The 21,127-nt window shown below is 43.2% G+C and overlaps 1 protein-coding gene across 10 annotated transcripts in view; it reads right to left on the reverse strand.

Moving 5' to 3' along the window:
* Positions 1–21,127, reverse strand: part of atm (ATM serine/threonine kinase) — a 179,380-nt gene that overhangs the window by 106,271 nt on the left and 51,982 nt on the right. For 8 of the 10 annotated variants that reach the window (XM_059964267.1, XM_059964266.1, XM_059964269.1 and 5 more), the window contains 7 exons: positions 19,807–19,889; positions 12,715–12,861; positions 12,089–12,164; positions 9,769–9,899; positions 4,725–4,845; positions 2,911–3,081; positions 2,335–2,504 (listed from right to left, as the gene is read on the reverse strand). In XM_059964267.1, coding sequence (XP_059820250.1) covers positions 2,335–2,504; positions 2,911–3,081; positions 4,725–4,845; positions 9,769–9,899; positions 12,089–12,164; positions 12,715–12,861; positions 19,807–19,889 — 899 coding nt within the window. Of the gene's footprint in view, positions 1–1,264; positions 2,145–2,334; positions 2,505–2,910; positions 3,082–4,724; positions 4,846–9,768; positions 9,900–12,088; positions 12,165–12,714; positions 12,862–19,806; positions 19,890–21,127 lie in introns of those variants that run through there. The other 2 variants (XM_059964275.1, XM_059964274.1) reach the window with 2 other exon arrangements.

The following is a 21,127-nucleotide window of genomic DNA, read 5'->3' on the forward strand; positions in this document are numbered from 1 at the left end:
TAACTGGAAGACCACAATCTGTGTGGATTGGTGATAACATATCCTCCTCGGTGACATCAACACTAGCGCACCTCAGGGGTGTGTGCTTAGCCCACTGCTCTACTCTCTATATACAAATGACTGTGTGGCTAGGCATAGCTCAAATACCACCTATAAATTTGCTGATGATACAACCATTGTTGGTAGGATCTCAGGTGGTGCCGACAGGGCATACAGGAGTGAGATATGCCAACTAGTAGAGTGGTGCCGCAGCAACATCCTGGCACTCAATGTCAGAAAGACGAAAGAGCTGATTGTGGACATCAGGAAGGGCAAGACAAAGGAACACATACCAATCCTCATAGAGAGATCAGAAGTGGAGAGAGTGAGCATCTTCAAGTTCCTGGGTGTCAAGATCTTGAGGATCTAACCTGGTCCCAACATATCGATGCAGTTATAAAGAAGGCAAGACGGTGGCTACAGTTTATTAGGAGTTTAAAGAGATTTGGCATGTCAACACATACGCTCAAAAACTTCTAGAGTTGTACTGTGGAGAGCATTCTGACAGGCTGTATCACTGTCTGGTATGGAGGGGCTACTGCACAGGACTGAAAGAAGCTGCAGAAGGTTGTAAATCTAGTTAGCTCTATCTTGGGTACTAGCCTACAAAGTACCCAGGACACCTTTAGGGAGCGGTGTCTCAGAAAGGCAGTGTCCATTATTAAGGACCCCCAGCACCCAGGGCATGCCCTTTTCTGATTGTTACCATCACGTAGGAGACACAGAAGCCTGAAGGCACACACTCAGCGATTCAGGAACAGCTTCTTCCCCTCTGCCATCTGATTTCTAAATGGACATTGAATCTTTGGACACTACCTCACTTTTTTTTAGATATACAGTATTTCTGTTTTTGCACATTAAAAAAATATTCAATATACATAATTGATTTACTTGTTTATTTACTATTATTATTTTTATTTATTTTTCTCTCTCTGCTAGATTATGTATTGCATTGAACTGCTGCTGCTAAGTTAACAAATTTCATGTCACATGCCGGTGATAATAAACCCGATTCTGATTCTGAGATTGAAGAGAATTTATCAGTTATGCAAACGATTAGGTCTCTTTGGAAATCCTATTGAATTCATTATCTTTTTCTTTCTGTTAGCGATTTTATTTTATCATTCTGAACTATCTTTGAACAGAGACTCCAAGAGAAAAGAGTAATTGTCAAATTACTGGACAAACAGCCAGAGTTCTGGACCATCAATCCCAACGTGCGAGTTCAAATGCCACCAACAGCAGCTGAGGAATTTTAGAAAACTGCAAGTATTAAAAGCAAAGCTCATGGACTGCCATCTAGACTCCAACTAGTTCACTAAATTCCTCCACCAAAGGAAATTCTTTAACCAGTTTGGCCTAAGTATTACTCCAGATCCACCCATGTGGTTGACTCTTATTAGTTTGTTTTTCTGTTCAGTAACAACTAGGGATAAACAACAAATGCCTGCACTGTCAGCAACATCCACATCCTAACAGCCTGTTAAAACTTCTAAAAGTAACCAATAATCTATTTTCAAAAATATATGAACCATTTTCAATTGTCTCATAAGTATTGAGGCTCCCATGGAAATCTTTAAAACATTATTTAACCAAATAATGTTTAGACTTCAATAGTCAAGAAAATAAAATGTGCTCTGCAATCAATTAATAGCTGGTGAGAATACAAATTGAACTGTTTCCTTGTTCTTGGCTAAGATACATAAACTTAAAGTTCAATATGGGGAGCAGATTGAAAATCCTTCCACACTAATTACTACCATGATGTCAACCACATGCTTAAAAGTTAGCAGCTCTGAAATTCTGACAAGCAATAACACAGGTGGGATCTGTTACAAAATGTAAATAAAACATGCACATTCCACTGATGTTGGAAAAGGTGCGCACAGAATGAATAATACAGATGCAATTTTTTCTGTCCATTTAATTTTTTAATAAACTGAATAATTATAATATTTTACTGAGGCAATGTGCTGTTTGCTGACATTTTTTATACTTGGCATGTGCACAAAAAGGAAGGGCCTTGGCCCAAAATGTCCACTATTTATTCATTTCCAAAGATGTTGAGTTCCGCCTGCATTTTGTGTGTTGCATTTACAGTTCTGCTGAACATAGAGAAACATTAGACAGTTCGCTTGTCTTAATCTCGATAAACTTAATACCATTTACTTTCAGCATGCTTTCTCATACTAAACATAACAATGTTAATGATTTATAGATATACATTCAGATATATTGTGGAAATACATAATATACCTGAGTTGTAAATTGAATACAAATGAAAACTCCATTTACCTGTAAAATTCTTCCAGATTAGAACAGTTCAATAGGATGAAAGGGAATGTTGGCAAGTTGTAGTCAGGATCAGACACTGCCAACCATTCATGGATAAGGTAATCTAAATGGGAAACCATGAAGCTCTCCAAACTACGATACATCAATAACTTGGATGTAGACTCAAGAATCTAAGTAAAACAAAATACATGTAACATATAAAACAGTACAGCTTTATAAAATTATGAACAAAAATATTCTGTATTTGTTGTTGACTGCTTTATGCAAAAAAGAATTGGTTACCACAAAATAATTATGCAGTTCCACGGTATTTTTGTGCGTCGCAAATACAAAATACTTATTGCTGTTGAATTTGATGTGATGTGCTTCCTTTTTGCTTCATCAGGTTCTCCTTCCTTCTCCAGTTAATCTGCATGACTTGAATTAGAGGTGCTGGGAAATCTAAAGATTCCTGCTTAGAGAATATTGACCTTTGATGTGTGTGGATTTGATATGATGCAAGGGAAGGTTTCAACCTCACACATTAAAAAAGGCAAATAAGTAAACAATACCACTTCAATTTCATTTCATTGTTACCTTTTTAACAAGTGTAGGTTCTAACTTGTTCTCCCTTAATGACTGGCAAATAGCAAATAATGCCTGCTTTTCACATATGGGGCTACAGCACATGACCAATGAAATCACTATAAGCAACGTAGCTCTTCTATTGCACTCCTCATCCTGCAGTTCTTCTGGGGATGCACGATTCTGAAGAAATAAAATGGATGATATACTTTTAAAAAGCAATGTTAAAATACACAAACATATGCAAGGCAATTTGGATTTACGTTGCAGTATTAATTCAGAATAAATTTTATACTAATTTTGAGAGGTATTAGGAAGAGGTTGATTAAATAAGAATGAAAGTACTTAAGAATGGGTCATCAAAAGCTATGGTGCAGAGTTCAACATTAAAAGGACAAATGAAAGTGGAGATGCAGGAAAGGAAGCATCATGACCAAGTTTCAAAAGAATGGGGAGCTGTCGGGGGAGGGGGAGGTCTAAAGATTAGAGACAGGGAAAAAACAGGGCACCAGCCAATTAAGTACAAGATGGGAATACTGACTAGATCTCCCAACAGATTAAATTTAAGGTAGTAAATTTAGTAAGGAGGGCAAAGAGGCCTGCTGATGGAGAAGTGAAAGCAAAAGTTCTGATGATGATGACTTTTGGGAGTGAATTAACTATAACTGAAAATTAGACAATAATTATTTGGATCTGGTTTGTCCCATTTTCTGCATATACAGTTAATTGCCAAGATTTGAGTTTAGGATTTGGTGTTGCACGGATTCTTAATATTCTAGACAATAAAATGTCACCTAAGGTTACATATTAATGCAATGTCAGACTGCCATCTATGGTTCACATTGGGAATAAAAACCAGGTGTCTTCCTCAAGTAAAGTCGGAACAATAGTGTCTATTGGGAGTAATGTAACAATCATAATATATTTCCATTCCTGCCATTTTAAATACAAACAGGAAAGATAATAGAAAAGTTAATAAAATGTTATATTAAGATATATAAAGAGTTTACATATTTTTTAAAAAATTTAGACGGAAATTTTAAAGCTGTGATTTTAAAATGATCACTGCCTACTTTATCTATCTACACTTCTGTTGGACATTTTCAATCCTGACAACATTACAACAAAAGCAGCAATACTTATGTTCATGCTTTTAAAGAATTTTGGTAGAGTATGCATTGGAAAAGCAGCATCATATCTAACTTGAGTTCTGCCCTTGCTGAAGTGCATGCATGTAGTTTTCTAGTTGAGGCTAATGGCCATGCTCCACAATGACAGCTATTCTGATAAACCAAAGTAACTGAATGGGATTTCTCTGATCTGTAAAGTTCAGCAAATGAGCAAAAGAAAACTGTCTGGAGAGATGTAAAAACTTATGGTGAGTCACCAGTAAAAGAAAGGAAGAACCCAGGTACTTAAATTTATCAAATATATGACATTGTGGTAATGTGAGCAAACTAGGAATTAAGAAAATTGTAGCAAGGAAGGCCAAAAAAGAAAAAAAAAGACAAGGATCACAGCCAGAAAATAAAGAACTTGATTCAAATTTAAGTAACCCATCGCATTTGTCAATGTAAGAATTCTACTATGGTGGGAAAAAAAGAAACAATTGAGAGCATCGCTTTACACTGAACGTAAATTTAATAATGTAACACTATAGGATACATGAGCCAGCAAACAAGAAGGGAATAAAGGAACACTGAAAAACTGGATTAGGTTAGATTACCTCTTTCTGTAGTTTTGTCAGAACATACCTGAAATAAACTAATTGATTTTAAGGATAATACAAACAGTTTGAAAATCAAATTTAAAAACAAGAAAGTTACCTGACTTCTCATTCCTGATTGTACTTTCATATACACATTTTCAAAGGCTTTCTGCTGCAGTTTCACAGGAAGGGCTTTCAGCTTTACAGATGAATCGTGCACCTGGATCTCCTGGAAGAGACTGGAGAGAAACAAGTTGTTGAACTTCAGTAATTATCGGGAGGATGGGATGAGGGCTGAAGTGCAGGAAATGGAGGAGATGCGGGTGAGGGCATCATTGATGACGGCAGAAGGGAAACTATGATTCTTAAAGAAAGAGGACATTTGAGATGTCCTGGAACAGAAAGCCTCATCCTGGGAGCAGATGCGGTGGAGACAGGGGAACTGGGAAAAGGGCATAGTGTAGCGGTGTGCTACACGCAGTGCTAAAATAACGACACGGAGTCGGTAAACTGCAGTTAAAGAAAGATTTTATTTAAACTTCACAGCCTCGCTTTAAAGCCTCCCTGATCCCGCCCTCCCCGGGCGCAGATGCTGTAGGGGCATGTACTCACAATCCCCTGCAGGCTTTTCCCTTTGTTGGTGAAGCAGATCTGGCACCCTTTTGGGACTGGCCTTTGTGCCGGCGTACTGGCTATTTGTGAGCCAGTTCGAGTGCGCTAGGAAGTGGGTCGCCACATAACCGCCCCCCCCCCCCCGCCCCAGAACCGGTGATACACCCCCCAATGTCCACAGTCTGGGCCGGACCCTGTTTGGGAGGCCGGACCCTGTTTGGGAGGTCGGCCCCTGCGCCGTGGTGCCGGAAACTCGACCGGTTGCGCCAAGTCCACATGGGCCGGTTTGAGTCGGTCCACCGTGAAAACCTCCTCTCTCCCCCCAATGTCCAGCACGGACATGGACCCGTTGTTCCTGATCACCGAAGTGGGTATGGGGGCCAGGTCACTGAGCCTCTCACGTAGTCTGCCCAGGACTGCTGCGGGTTCTTCCTCTTGCCCCCTTGGGGCTGGTATGAACTCCCCGGGGACGACCAGGGGTGCGCCGTACACCAACTCGGCCAACGAGGCATGCAGATCGTCTTTGGGCACCGTGCGGATGCTGAGTAGGACCCAGGGAAGCTCGTCCACCCAGTTAGCTCCACTCAGGCGGGCCATGAGAGCTGACTTCAGGTGACGGTGGAAACGCTCGGTGACTGTGGGAAACATTCGACTGTGGGTGGTAGTCAGTTGTGTGGTGCAGCTGCGTCCCCAAGAGGCTGGTCATAGCTGACCACAGGCTGGAGGTGAACTGGGCGCCTCTGTCAGAGGTAATGTAGGCCGGTACACCAAAGCGGGACACCCAGGTGGCGATCAGTGCCTGGGCGCAAGGTTCGGAGGTGGTGTCGGTGAGTGGGATCGCCGCTGGCCATCTTGTGAACTGGTCCACGATAGTCAGGAGGTGCCGCACTCTGCGCGACACTGGCAGGAGACCCACGATATCCACATGAATGTGGTCGAAATGCCAGTGGGTGGGGTGGAACTGCTGCGGCAGAGCTTTGATATGACACTGCACCTTGACCGTCTGGCAGTGCATGCATGTCCTGGCCCATTCACTGACCTGCTTGCGGAGTCCGTGCCAAACGAACATGCTGGAGACCATCTGGACGGTTGTCCTGATGGAGGGGTGTGCTAAGTTATGAATGGAGTTGAAAATGCGTCGCCGCCAAGGTGCCGGGACGACGGGACGGGGCTGGCCGGTGGCGATGTCACAGAGTAGGGTCCTCTCACCTGGACCTACGGGGAGGTCCTGCAGCTGCAAACCGGAGACTGCGGTTCTGTAACTCGGGATCTCCTCGTCTGCCTGCTGCGCCTCTGCCAGCGCCTCAAAGTCTACCCCTTGGGAAAGGGCATGAATGTTAGGGCGAGAGAGTGCGCCCGCCACAACATTGTCCTTACCCGAGACGTGCCGGACATCCGTCGTGTATTCAGAGATGTAGGACAGATGGCGCTGCTGGCAGGACGACCAGGGATCGGACACTTTCGTGAACGTAAAGGTAAACAGCTTGTGGTCCGTGAACGGGGTGAAGGGCCTACCTTCTAAGAAGTATCTGAAATGCCGGATTACCAGGTATAGTGCCAACAGTTCCCAGTCGAAAGCACTGTATTTGAGCTCAGGTGGCTGCAGGTGTTTGCTGAAAAACGCCAGGGGTTGCCAGCGACCCGCGATGAGTTGCTCCAGCACCCCACCGACTGCCGTGTTAGAGGCGTCCACTGTGAGGGCGGTAGGGATGTCCATTCTGGGGTGCACTAGCATCGCGGTGTTTGCCAAGGCTTCTTTCGTTTTAATGAAAGCGGCGGCGGACTCCTCATCCCAGGTAATGTCCTTGCCCAGAACCGAAATCAGGGTGAACAGGGGGCGCATGATTCGGGCAGCTGAAGGGAGGAAACGGTGGTAGAAATTGACCATACCTACGAATTCCTGAAGGCCTTTGATCGTGGTGGGTCGGGGGAAATGGTGGACCGCGTCTACCTTAGCAGGCAGAGGGGTCGCCCCGTCTTTAGTAATCCTGTGGCCCAGGAAGTCAATGGTGTCAAGCCCAAACTGGCATTTGGCCAGGTTGTTTGTTAGACCGTACTCACTCAGTCGGGCATAGAGTTGACGGAGGTGGGACAGATGCTCCTGACGATTGCTGCTGGCTATGAGGATGTCATCCAAACAGATGAATGTGAAGTCCAGGTCGCGTCCCACCGCGTCCATTAACTGCTGGAACGTCTGTGCGGCATTCTTCAGGCCAAACGGCATGCGGAAGAACTCAAAAAGGCCGAACGGAGTGATGAGAGCCGTTTTGGGGACGTCGTCCGGATGCATCAGGATTTGATGGTATCCCTGGACGAGGTCTACCTTGGAGAAGATCCGTGCGCTGTGCAGGTTTGCTGCAAAGTCCTGAATGTGTGGCACAGGGTAGCGGTCCAGTGTTGTAGTCTCGTTCAGCCTGCGGTAGTTGCCGCACGGTCTCCAGCCCCCTGTCGCTTTGGGCACCATGTGCAGGGGGAGGCCCATGGGCTGTCGGACTGCTGGATGATCCTCAATTCCTCCATCCTCTTGAACTCCTCCTTCGCCAGTCGGAGCTTGTCCGGGGGAAGCCGCCGAGCACGGGCGTGGAGGGGTGGTCCCTGGGTCGGGATGTGGTGCTGTACGCCGTGTCGGGGCATGGCTGCCGTGAACTGTGGTGCCACAATCGATGGGAAATCCGCCAGGACTCTGGTGAAGTCGTTGTCGGACAGCGTGATGGAGTCGAGGTGTGGGGCTGGCAACTGGGCTTCTCCCAGGAAGAATGTCTGAAAGGTCTCGGCGTGGACCAGTCTCTGCCTCGGCAGGTCGACCAGCAGGCTGTGAGCCCGCAAAAAATCCGCACCCAGAAGCGGTTGGGCTACGGCGGCCAGTGTGAAGTCCCATGTGAACCTGCTGGAGCCGAACTGTAGCTGCACCATATGGGTGCCGTAGGTCCTTACCATGTTGCTGTTCACGGCCCTCAGGGGGGGACCCAGTGCCCTGTTGCAGGTGTCATAACTCATCGGAGGTAAGACGCTGATCTTGGCACCAGTGTGGACCAAAAAAATGGTGTCCCGACCTCTTGCCCCACACATACAGGAGGCTATCCCGATGGCCAGCCGCCGTAGCCATCAGCGGCGGCTGGCCCTGGCGTTTCCCGGGAACTTGTAGGGTGGGCTACAGCAGCGGGCTTCTGCGCCCCACCGCTGGTGGTAGAAGCACCATTGTTCGTTGGTCTCCTCACCCCTGCCTCTGGGGTTAGCGGGCTCCGTGGCTGGGCCTGGTCTGGTTTGCTGCTGGGAGCGTGGCCTGGTGATCCGTGCGACAGACGCCCCACTCTCCTTCTTGGCATTCCACAGTAAGTCCGCCCGGGCTGCCACCTTCCGGGGGTCACTGAAATCCGCGTCAGGCAGCAGCAGGCGTATGTCCTCGGGCAGCTGCTCCAGGAATGCCTGCTCAAACATGAGGCAGGGCTTGTGTCCGCCGGCCAGAGACAACATCTCATTCATTAAAGCCGATGGAGGTCTGTCTCCCAAGCCATCCAGGTGCAGTAAACGGGCAGCCCGCTCGCGCCCTGAGAGTCAGAAAGTCCTTATGAGCAGGGCTTTGAATTCCGTGTACTTGCCGCCCGCTGGGGGAGACTGTATGAACTCCTCAACCTGGGCCACTGTGTCCTGGTCGAGGGAGCTTACCACGTAGTCGTAACGCGTGTCCTCTGAGGTTATCTGCTGAACGTGGAATTGGGCTTTTGCTTGCTGGAACCACAGGTGAGGTCGCAGCGTCCAGAAGCTTGGCAGTTTCAACGAAACCGCATGAACAGATGCAGCGTCGCTCATCTCCGGTCCAAAAATTGTTTGGACCGTCAGGGTCACCAATTGTAGCGGTGTGCTACACGCAGCGCTAAAATAACGACATGGAGTCGGTAAACAGCAGTTAAAGTAAGATTTTATTCGAACTTCACAGCCTTGCTTTAAAGCCTCCCTGATCCTGCCCTCCCTGGGTGCGGATGCTGTAGGGGCACGTATTCACAATCCCCCGCAGGCTTTTCCTTTTGTTGGTGAAGCAGATCTGGCGCCCTTTTGGGACCGGCCTTTGTGCCGGCACGCTGGCTATTTGTGAGCCGGTTCGAGTGCGCTCGGAAGTGGGTCGCCACAATAGCATTTTTACATTTTGGCAGGGTGGGAAGAGGTGATATAATTTGGTGATAGCAACTTTCTACTGATTTTTTAACATAGTTAATGGACTTAACAGATGCATTAACCCTGAGCTGTAAATGCTGATAACAGAAAAAGATAATCAAAAGTTTTCTCAAAAAGTTGTTCTTATTAGAAGATTCAAGGAGGAAAGATGGGCATACAAGTTTATGGAAGAACAACTACAAAGTTTGCAGATTTCACAGCTGAATCACATCATTTGATAGAGAAGCAGTGAATTCAAATGGAAATTAGCAAGCCTTCTTTTCTATAAGGCATAAATAGTTTTATATGCATCATCATTTTAATTTGATAAAAGCCATTTCACCTCTGGTATTAATTTTGATACTTCATTAAACATTTCTTAAAACCACAAAAATTACCTGCTAATGGACGTAGCTGTGAGCATGCGAATCTGGTGGTGCCTGTCTGCAAGGAACTCTGTGTAGGCTTCAGAAACAGGTAATTCTTCACTTCTGATTGAAAGTACGGTCCATTTTGAATGTGGGTCTTTCTAAAGATACATTACAAATATCACAGAACTATATGTTATCAAAAACACCAACAATCAGTCAAACCTACAAACCCAAAACAGGTAATAAGCACCTCAAATAGGCTCAAAATACTCCATTTGAATTTTGAATATAAAGGTATTAATCGATATATTATCCAAAGTCTGTTTATTATATCTATTAAAAAAGACAACGGGGTGATTCTGTTCTATAATACACAGTACAATTTAAACATTGCATAATTAAATAAATACTACTTATGAAAATTTAATAACATTTTAGAAATACTGAAAACAATTGAAAATAAAATTGTAAAATGTCCAAAGCACTCAGTAGGTCAAGCAGCATCTTTGGAAAAATGAAAGAGTTAATGTTATAGGTTGAAGACTCTTTGTCAAAATAAATAAATACTCTCATTTTTGTTATTCATGTATTAATCGAAACAGTGAAAATATCTGATAACATTATGGAACTGTTCAAAATGCCATGTATGAAGATATCAGAAACACTATAGTATTACAATCTGGTCTTGTTCATGAGCAGAAAATGTCATTAAAGGTTATTAGATAAAACTGTAGGTAGAGAATAACACATCAGCACCAATAGAATACTGGTTAAATGATGGAAGGCAGAGAGTATGAATAAAGGGGCTTAATGTACACAGCAGTCATTGGAATGCAGCATTCTCCAAAGTGCAGGCTTTAGCAAGTAGGGTCCATGGAAAAATCACTTGACCTTTTTGCTCAATGTTAAACAAGCATGAGTGGTGTGCTCCTTCTAAAACTCAGTAAGCTATTAATGAGCTTGAAGCATCAGCAAGAAGGCACAGCTTATCCTGTTTCTAGAAAACAAAGTGGATCAAATGCACCCGTATCAGAAGAGAAACATTTTTAGAGATTGTGAGCTAATATAAGACATATGATACAGAAACGAAGAAGTAATCCAAAGTAAAAACAATTAATTACAGTAAAATCAATTAGAATGAAAAGAAAGCAAATTGGAAACCTAAATGAAATAGCAGAACAATGGAATCTATTTGTGGATCAGGTACATTCATAGAAAAAGGCTGCAAGTGATGGTTTGTAAATATAATGACATCCATAGAGGAGTGGGGGAGGCTATGAAGGATACAAGTAGGAACTTGCACCTGGATGCCGAGGGCAACATTAAGTAAATATTTTGCATCCTCCTCTTACCAGGGTCGGAGTGCTTCCAAAGTAAAAGTGAAAGTGGAGAGAGATGAGACCCTAATTGTCAGCATGAAGATATTAGAGAAGCTGGCTGAATGCAAAATAGGTAAGTCAGCAAGGAGTTACATCTTAGGATTTGGAGAGAAGTACAGGAAGAAATTGTGGGGAGTGGTGAAGATTACTTGCCTGTTCAATAAAAGCAAGAAGAGTAAGCCCAGTAAGTACAGGCCAGTCAGTTTAACCTAAATGCTGGGAAAGCTTTTAGAAATATTGATCCAAGATAGAATTAATAGTTGGCTGGAGAAAAATAGATCAATTAAAACAAGCTTTCATGGATTTGGAAAGGGGAAGATGTATTTAGCCAATTTGTTGGAATTTTTTGATGAGTAATGGAAGCAGTGTACATGGATGTCCAGAAGGCTACTGATAAGGTGCCAGTAAATATGAAGCACGTGATATAAAAAGGGCAAACGACAGCATGGATACAAAGTGGAGTAATGGACAACAGAGTCGAGATGAATGGCTCTTCGTTGAGTTGCAGGAAGGTAAATATTAGTGTTGCCCAGACTCTGTTGTTAGGCTTGCAGGAAAGATGCTGAGAGGCTATTCTTGGTGGATCCCTTACAGCAAAAAGAGGGATAAAGTCTCGGAATAAAGACTGGTAATTTAGGACTGAAATTAGATAACTTTATGAAGAGGAGTGGTTGTAAATTTATGGAATTCTCTATCCAAATATCAATGGATCTTCAGGTCACTGACAACTTTCACAACTGAGACTGTCAGATTTTGAAGCACCAATGAGAGTAGAGGCAAAAACATGAGGATTGACAGCACTTTACTGAACTGAGAATCAGGCTCAAATCTTACTCCTGCTTCAATTCCTTAATGTTCTTATTAGCAAGATTATGTGGTGACCATTTATACACAGTTAGTTATTCAAACCAATGATAAATTTTGGTCATTTGTTACCTGAATATAAAACACACACTTAATTGACTTACTTCAAGTAGGGCTTTCATACATCTTACTAGAGCAGTTCTCACTTGTGTGTTACATTTTCCTTCTTTGCTTAGGTGCCTAATATAAATAACAAACAGTAGGAGTAAAGAGTAAATATGAGTGTTTAAGTAGGAGTAAGTAAGAAACACTCCAGCATATCTCAGCAACCTACAATATCCCAACTGAATCTCTATATTGTCTGCTATCACATTTTATCTCCTGTTCGTGATAGCCATAAATGTGATCATTGACTGTCACTCATAGGACAATGAATAAAAATTCATAATATTCTGAGAGGAGATTTTTTTTCCTGATGTCACTCTTACATATCCTTAAAATGTGCCCTTTAATTTTAGAACCGCCAATCAGAAACGACTGTGGTAGAGCAGTAAAACATTAGTACATTAGACAGAAATTTACTGGACTAAAATTGAGAATTCTGGTCTAATAACCCAGACACGTAAGTTTGAACCTCCTTAAGGCAACTATGACATTTACCTTTAGCCCATTAAAGAATTCTAGAATTTAAAAGCTAGCATGGCTAAAGTGACCAAACAGTATTACCTAGTTTACAAAAAGTCCACTAAGTAAAAGGTCAAATGGACAAAAGGACACGAAGTATATGTACCAGAATGCTCCAATTGCCTTCAGTAGTATTCCTCGAATATCAGCCATTTCATCAGAATCAATGTCATGTGCTGATAGTGATGGAAGAATGTGTGTCAGGATTGCTGAACAAACATCTTGATCACAACGATATGTAGAACACAAGTTCCTAGATAAACAGAAGCCAAATTACAAAAATGACACTTCAGACAATTCTTACATAAACAGTGCCTTGAAAAAGTATTCAGCCCCCACAACTATTTTCACATTTTATTCTCTCATTTTCTAAATTGAAAGTATATTGGTGGGATTTTTTGAACTAATCTGCAAGACATCATGCATCATGTCAAATCAAAAGAAAAATTCCAAAACTTGTCAACAATTTACTAAAAATTAAAACCCAAAATTGTGAGGCTGAGAAAGTATTCACCCCCTTTGTAATTATTAAGTTAACTTCCTTCAGGTGCAATACTGTATATTACCTTATCAACTCACTCAATTTGTTGATGTAGAAAATTGGAGGAGGATCACATTTTCAATTAATTCATAAGAATAAATACCCTCTCTATTTGTAAGGTCCAACAGTATGGTAGATTTTCAACAGACCAAACCAAAATGTTGACAAAAGAGCATTCAAAACAAGTCACAAAAATGAAAATAGAGAAACACAAATCTGGGGAAGGGTACAAGACCATCTCAAAAACACTGAACATACCTCGGAGCTCAGTTCAGTCCATCATGAAAAAGTGTCAATCCACAGTCACACTGCCGAGATCAGGCTGCCCCTCTAACCTTAGTTGCCACAGAACAATAGCACTTGTAAGAGAGGCTACTGTGATGCCAACGGTCACCCTCAGTGAGCTGCAGAAGTCAGTGGCTGCAACTGGAGATGACAATGTGGAGATGGCTCCACAATCTCTAAAGTATGTGTTTATGGAAGAGTGGCAAGGAAGAAATCCAGGCTAAAGAAAATACATATCCTTGCCCAATTGGAAGAAGGTCTTGTGGTAGAACTTTTTGGCCTCAACAGTAACCAGTAGGTGTGGCATAAATTTAATAGTGCTATCAGCCATATAAAACCATTTTTGTTGTAATGTATAGTGAGGTAGCATGCTTTGGGATGCTTTTTAGCAGCAGGGACTGGAAATCTAGTCTGGATTAATGAGAAGATGAATGCTGCCAAATAATGAGAGATCCTGGATAAAACTCTGCTAGCCTCTGTCAGAGAGCTTAACTGGGGAGGTAGTTCATCTTTCAGCAATACAATGACACAAAACACACTGCCAGAGCAATATGGAGCGACTTCAGATGAAAAAAAAATTGATATCCTTGAGTGGCCCGGTCAGAGTCCTGACCTTAAACCGATCGAACATCTCTGGCAAGACCTCAAGATTGCTGTCCACTGCCACTCCCCAACTAACCTGGCACAGTTTGAGCAATTCTGCAAGGAAGAACAGGAAAATCTTGCTCCATCACAAGGCTAATAGAGACTTATTCAAAAAGCCTACTGGCTGTAATAGCTGCGAGAGGTGGTTCAATTGAGCAAAGGGCGATGAGCACTTTTGAACTGCTAACATTTCAGTTTTTGAATTATTAGTTTTTCATGTTTTACAATTTTCCATATTTTTGAGCTCTACTTCGAAAAATGGAGCATGTGATTCACAAATAAAAATATTCAGTGCAATTGAACAAAATTTCTGCTGTAATGTTAATTTATGTGAACCAAGGGTTGGGGGCTGAATACTTTTACAAGGTACTAACTGTACATTACACATCACAAAAGGAATTATTTGGCATACAAATAAAGTACCTTACAAATCACTCAAACTGCAATTGTTTTGCAAAAATATCAAACTTTTTGTTGAACAATCATCTCCAATTATCAGTTCAGTGCATAATAATAAGATTTTAGCTAACAAAATCTATTTGGGAGATTTCCAAGTGAATACACATGTTCTAATATTAGTTAAAAACATGTTAAATAAAAGTCAAAAAGAAATTATTACAATTCACACTGTGCTGTCTTTACGACAGTTATTTAGTTTATAATATTTTCGCTTAGTAATTCATTTGATAGTGTTTTCTAGTTAGAATTAGAAGTGTTTAAAGTATATTCATTGCATGTAAAATATATTGGCATGCGATGACGTCACATCCGGTTTCGCCGCGTCTTGTGGGAAAGTACCGGTTTGAAATTAACGCGAGGGTGGGGGCTCACTACGAGGCACACCTGAGCAGAAGTTGTTTTGCAGGCATGAGAAATCACAGTGAGAGCAACGCTGTAAGTTAATAGATATCGATATATTGAACTAAGATGTTAATGCCGATCCTGTTAGAAGTAACGACGGTCGATAATGTTTATGCTTTCGTTAGTTAAAGAGTTGCAGATAGTTTGCATGGAAGTGTATTTAAAGTAGTCAATGGAGCAGGTAAACTCTCCCTGTATACTGCACCTTAGTGTAATGTAGTTATAGTCGCCTTTACAAGTATTTACAATTGAAATGTGATATTAAGGAAGGAACAAATACTGTATCAATCTTGTATTGTTTTATCAACAGTTTTCACCATATGTTAATGTGAAGAGTGAACAGTAAATGGTTAATCTTACTGCGATCTGGTTTTCATTGACTGGTTTATCTCGACATTGAATTCGGCGTTATTAGTACACGCGAAGGAGAACGTTACAGTGAAAAAGCGGCATTATCAGGCGTTTCAAGTGCTGCAATGTCAGCTCGATCCGGGATCAAGTCGATGGCGCCCAGCGACAAGGGCAGTAGAGCGACATCAAGTAAGTCCACCCAGGCAAGAGCCAAGGCAGAAGCCGCCAAGGTGCGACTGCGTTACGCCAGACAGGAAGCAGTTTTGAAAATGGAACAGGCCACCAGAGAAGCCAAAATCCAGAAGGAAAGGGCCACCAGACAAAGAGAAGAGGCCGCCAGAGAAGCCGAAACCCAGAAGGAACAGGCCACCAGAGAAGCCGAAATCCAGAAAGAACAGGCTGCCAGAGAAGCTGAAATCCAGAAAGAAAAGGCTGCCAGAGAAGCCGAAATCCAGAAAGAAAAGGCTGCTAGAGCAGCCAAAACCCAGAAGGAAAGGGCCGCCAGACAAAGTGAAGCGGCCGCCAGAGAAGCCGAAACCCAGTTGGAAATGGCAAAAATATCGACAGAGTTGCAAGTGCTGCAGCTAGAAAGAGAAGAAGAAGCTGCCAAGGCGGAAGCAGAGTACATAGAAGAAGCTGAAGGGTCGCGTGATCTGACCGAAGTAAGAACTACTTTAGAAAGGACCAGACTGGAACGCACAAGCGACTATGTACAATCTCAAATAGACAGGCAGGCTCATCTCCCCTCTCCACACGTATTCGATAACTTCCCCAGCTACGAGGAACCTCAGAGAGTCACGATTGCATCACATCCATACGAGGAAGAAAATTTACCCTCGCGACTCCGTGATGAAGTCAAGAATGAAAGAGCTGACAACCGATACTTCTCGACACCAAACTTACAAAGTTTGATGCGAAGAGATGCAGAGGTCGAGTCCAGGATGGCAAATTCCATGAGAAACGTGCGCTCTCAGTCATATAGGCGCCAACGTACTTCTCCAGCCCGCATGCCGCTTACAGCCAATCCCACGATGCAGTATTTAGCACGACGGGATCTCGTCACTTCGGGACTGTACCAGTTTGACGATAAACCTGAAAATTACCGTGCATGGTACTCCACATTCACCAACGCGATCGACGGAGTCCAGCTCAGTGCAACCCAAAGGTTGGACCTTATGGCGAAATGGCTGGGGAAAGAATCACGCGACCAGGTGAGACGCATACGTTCATTGTACATCAACAAACCCGAACTAGCTTTAAGCAAAGCGTGGGAGAGAATTCAGGAGGACTATGGGTCCCCCGAAGCTATTGAAGCGGCGCTATATCGACGTCTGGAAAACTTTCCTAAGGTGTCAGCCAAAGATCACATTAAGTTAAGAGAATTCGGAGATTTACTCATGGAGATCCAACGCGCCAAAGAAGATGGCTACTCAGCTGGTCTAGTATACCTAGATACTCCATTCGGGATTAGACAAGTCGTGGACAAACTTCCTTTTGAGCTACAGGACAGGTGGCTGTCCGTTGCTTTAGACTACAAGGAAGAGCACGATGATTAACCACCTCCCTTTGAGCTCCTCACTAGGTTTGTGTGCAGGGAGGCGAAGAAGCGAAACGGCCCTAGCCTCTTGGGTCCAGGAAGCAGTACGATTTACACCAAGCCAAGTAGATCCTCTTCGAATGTTTTCAACATTGATAAACCCGTCTCAGTGCTCAAGACTGAAGCCCTTACAACTAACAACGACCCTAGCAAGTATTGTCCATTGCATAACAAACCTCACCCCCTCAAAGGATGCAGAATGTTTAGGGAAAAACCCCTTGAAGAGAGGACGGCCTTTCTCAAGGAGAAAAGAATATGTTTTAGATGCTGTTCCTCAACCTCTCACCTCGCCAGAGAGTGTACGATCGCCGTGAAGTGTCCGGAATGTGATAGCCCAGATCACGTCGGGGCCATGCATCCCGACCTGTCACCGCAAACCGACGATGCTCCTTCACCCCCACAACAGGACGGCGGGGAGGGAGAGGCTCACCCCAGGACAACAGTTGTCAGCTCGAACTGTACAGAAGTTTGCGGTCAAGCTCAGTCAAGCCGTTCTTGTTCCAAGATCTGCCTCACTAAGGTGTACCCTAAAGGAGCCAAAGACAAGGCCATCAAAGCCTATGTGATTCTGGACGATCAGAGCAATTGCTCACTCGTCAGTCCAGAGTTCTTTAAATTGTTCAACATTGAGAGTGAGCAGTTCCCATACTACCTCAAAACTTGCTCAGGCAACATGGAAACCCAAGGAAGGAAGGCAGAAGGCATCCAGATCGAGTCCCTGGATGGTAAAGTCGTCATCTGTCTCCCTCCGCTCTTAGAGTGCAATGAAATCATGAATAACCGCACTGAGATCCCAACACCAAGTGCGGTGCTACACCAGCCACATCTCCACCACATCGCCAAACACATCCCAGAACTGGATCCAAAAGCGGAAATACTCCTGCTATTAGGAAGAGATGTTATCCAGGTACACAAGGTTAGGCAGCAGGTCAATGGACCACTCGACGCCCCCTTCGCGCAACGTCTGGATCTGGGCTGGGTGGTGATAGGAGAGGTGTGCCCCGGTGATGTACACAAACCGATGGTTAACACACTCAAGACCAATGTGCTAGAGAGTGGCCGCCATTCAATCTTTCAACCCTGCCCGAGTGCCCCGTGCGTTAAGGAAGCACAACAAGACGTTACCAAGCGTAAAGTAACCGACGAGACGCTAGGTCAGTCAGTTTTCGTTCAAACCGAGCACAGAAGCAAACTTGCACGATCAGCTCAAGATACCATTTCTTTAAAAACCAAAGACACCAAGGTCTTCAGAGATGAAGCAAATAATGGGGTTGCCCCATTGCCTTTCAGAGAACCACGCCAGCGCTCACCAGATAACAAAGAGCAGGCAGTCAAACGTTCACGTCCTTACGGAAAACACGGAAAAGGAAACCTGAGATGCAGCAACGCACCCGATTGACCCACGAGGTACTGTGCACCCTAATGGCAGAGGTCACAGCCATTATAAACGCACAATCACTCCTACCTGTGTCTTCTGACCCAGAAAACCCCTTCATACTTTCGCCATCAATGCTCCTTACACAGAAGGCAGGAGCACCTCCTCCACCAGGAGGCTTCTCAGACAAGGATTTGTACACAAAGCAATGGAGACAAGTCCAGGCTCTGGCAAATCAGTTCTGGTCTCGCTGGAGACAAAAATATCTACCTTTGTTGCAACAGAGACGAAAGTGGACAGAACCCCGCAGGAATCTTCAAGTTGGAGACTTAGTCCTGCTCAGGGACAAGCAAATCGCCCACAACAGCTGGCCAACGGCCAGAATCACTGCTACATTCCCTAGCGGGGATGGACATGTCAGGAAGATCGAATTGAAGACTACCGACCAAGGCGATGTGAAAATTTACCAAGGGCCAGTTACAGAAGTTATTCTACTTCTACCCAATGACTGATTAAGAGACTAAGTTTTGTACTCTGCTCATTGTGACCTTACGAAGGTCAAGCGGGGAGTGTGCTGTCTTTACGACAGTTATTTAGTTTATAATATTTTCGCTTAGTAATTCATTTGATAGTGTTTTCTAGTTAGAATTAGAAGTGTTTAAAGTATATTCATTGCATGTAAAATATATCGGCATGCGATGACGTCACATCCGGTTTCGCCGCGTCTTGTGGGAAAGTACCGGTTTGAAATTAACGCGAGGGTGGGGGCTCACTACGAGGCACACCTGAGCAGAAGTTGTTCTGCAGGCATGAGAAATCACAGTGAGAGCAACGCTGTAAGTTAATAGATATCGATATATTGAACTAAGATGTTAATGCCGATCCTGTTAGAAGTAACGACGGTCGATAATGTTTATGCTTTCGTTAGTTAAAGAGTTGCAGATAGTTTGCATGGAAGTGTATTTAAAGTAGTCAATGGAGCAGGTAAACCCTCCCTGTATACTGCACCTTAGTGTAATGTAGTTATAGTCGCCTTTACAAGTATTTACAATTGAAATGTGATATTAAGGAAGGAACAAATACTGTATCAATCTTGTATTGTTTTATCAACAGTTTTCACCATATGCTAATGTGAAGAGTGAACAGTAAATGGTTAATCTTACTGCGATCTGGTTTTCATTGACTGGTTTATCTTGACGTTGAATTCGGCGTTATTAGTACACGCGAAGGAGAACCTTACACACACACTTGGACTATTGGAGCTTATTTTTGTTTCAGAAACTGAAAGCATGTCTATACTACTAGCAAGTTTGACAGTTATCTAATTAAGAGAGATTTGCAACAGAACATTTTTATCTGCTTAATTTTGCTAATGTAGCACACTTACTAATGGAATGATTTGAATTGCAGCCACCTCATACAGGTATCAATCAGTAGCTTCACAGAAATTCAACAGCTGGATACTAGTTTAAATCTTGGATTACAATATTGCCATTCAAATTCCCCGTTGTTGCAGGTTTGCAAAAAAATAAGTATTACTTACAAGAGTGGATTCAGAAGGATGGCAAAATCGCTAGAAGGTAGAATGCCTTCTTCTGATGGGAGCTCTTTTAACAGGATTAAGTACTACAGGATGAGATAAACAAGACAAGTCAGCAAGGACAATTCTAGAGACAACTCAAGAAGGCAAAACTGTGCCTATTACTGTACAAAAGACACCAATTGCTAATGATGTAAAGAACAGAAAATCTACTACATGAAATGCTTCTGAACAAGAAACAACAAGGATAAGAAGAACCTGTTGGAAATTATATACAGGACTGTAGCCAAGATGTGGAGCACAAATTATAATGCAAGGTAAAAAAGGCACGTAAAAAGGGAAATGTTACAATAGTCATGTGGGATTTCTATATGCAGATAAACTGGAAAAATCTGGTTGGTGCTAGATCTGAGAGACAGTTTGTAGAATCCTATGAGATGGCTTTTTTCCCTAATGGACAAAGCTCAGGTCTGCACATTGTACACAAACTTCAATAATAAATGTATTCTGAATCTTTCAGAGCAGTTTATGGTTGAGCCCATTAGGGAAAAAGCATTGCTGCATTGGGTGTTGTGTAATGAATCAGATTTGATTAGAGAGCTTGAGGTAAGGGAATTCTTAGCAGGCAATGATCATTATATGATCGTATTTACCGAACAGTTTGAGAGGGAGAAACTAAAATTGGATGTATCAGTATTACAGTGGAGTAAAGTCAACAACAGAGGCATGAGAGTAGCTAGCCAAAGTTGACACTCTCAAGGATGATGACAGAACAGAAATGGCTGCAGTTTCTCAGAGCAATATGGAAGGTGCAGGATAGATACATCCCAAAGAAGAAGTATTCTAAAGGGAGGATGAGCCAACTGTGGCTGACAAGGGAAATCAAAGACAGCATAAAAGCAAACAGGCAGGCATATAATACAGCCAAAATTAGTGGGAAGCTAGAGGATTGGGAAACCTTTAAAAACCAAAAAGCAGTAAAGAGAGAGAAGAAAAATTATGAAGGTAAAGTAGCCATTAATATAAAAGAGGGTATCATAAGATTTTTTTCAGATATATGAATTGTTAAAGCAAGGTGAGAGTGTTTATCAGAACACTGGAAAATAATGCTGGAGAGGTACAGTACTGTGCAAAAGTGTTATATATCTAGGGTACCTTAGACTTTTGCACAGTACTGTATTTAATGTGGACCAGACTGCGAGCTTATAAATCTGGTGTGAGCAAAAGATGTTGGGAATGGTGAGGGTGGAGCACTGCGGGAGAGGTGTGGGACAAGTGGCAGAGAAGGGGTACAAGGGGTGAGGGTTGGCACCAATGCAGACAG

The sequence above is a fragment of the Hypanus sabinus genome, chromosome 3 (genome assembly GCF_030144855.1).
Source record: "Hypanus sabinus isolate sHypSab1 chromosome 3, sHypSab1.hap1, whole genome shotgun sequence".
Classification (NCBI taxonomy): domain Eukaryota; kingdom Metazoa; phylum Chordata; class Chondrichthyes; order Myliobatiformes; family Dasyatidae; genus Hypanus; species Hypanus sabinus.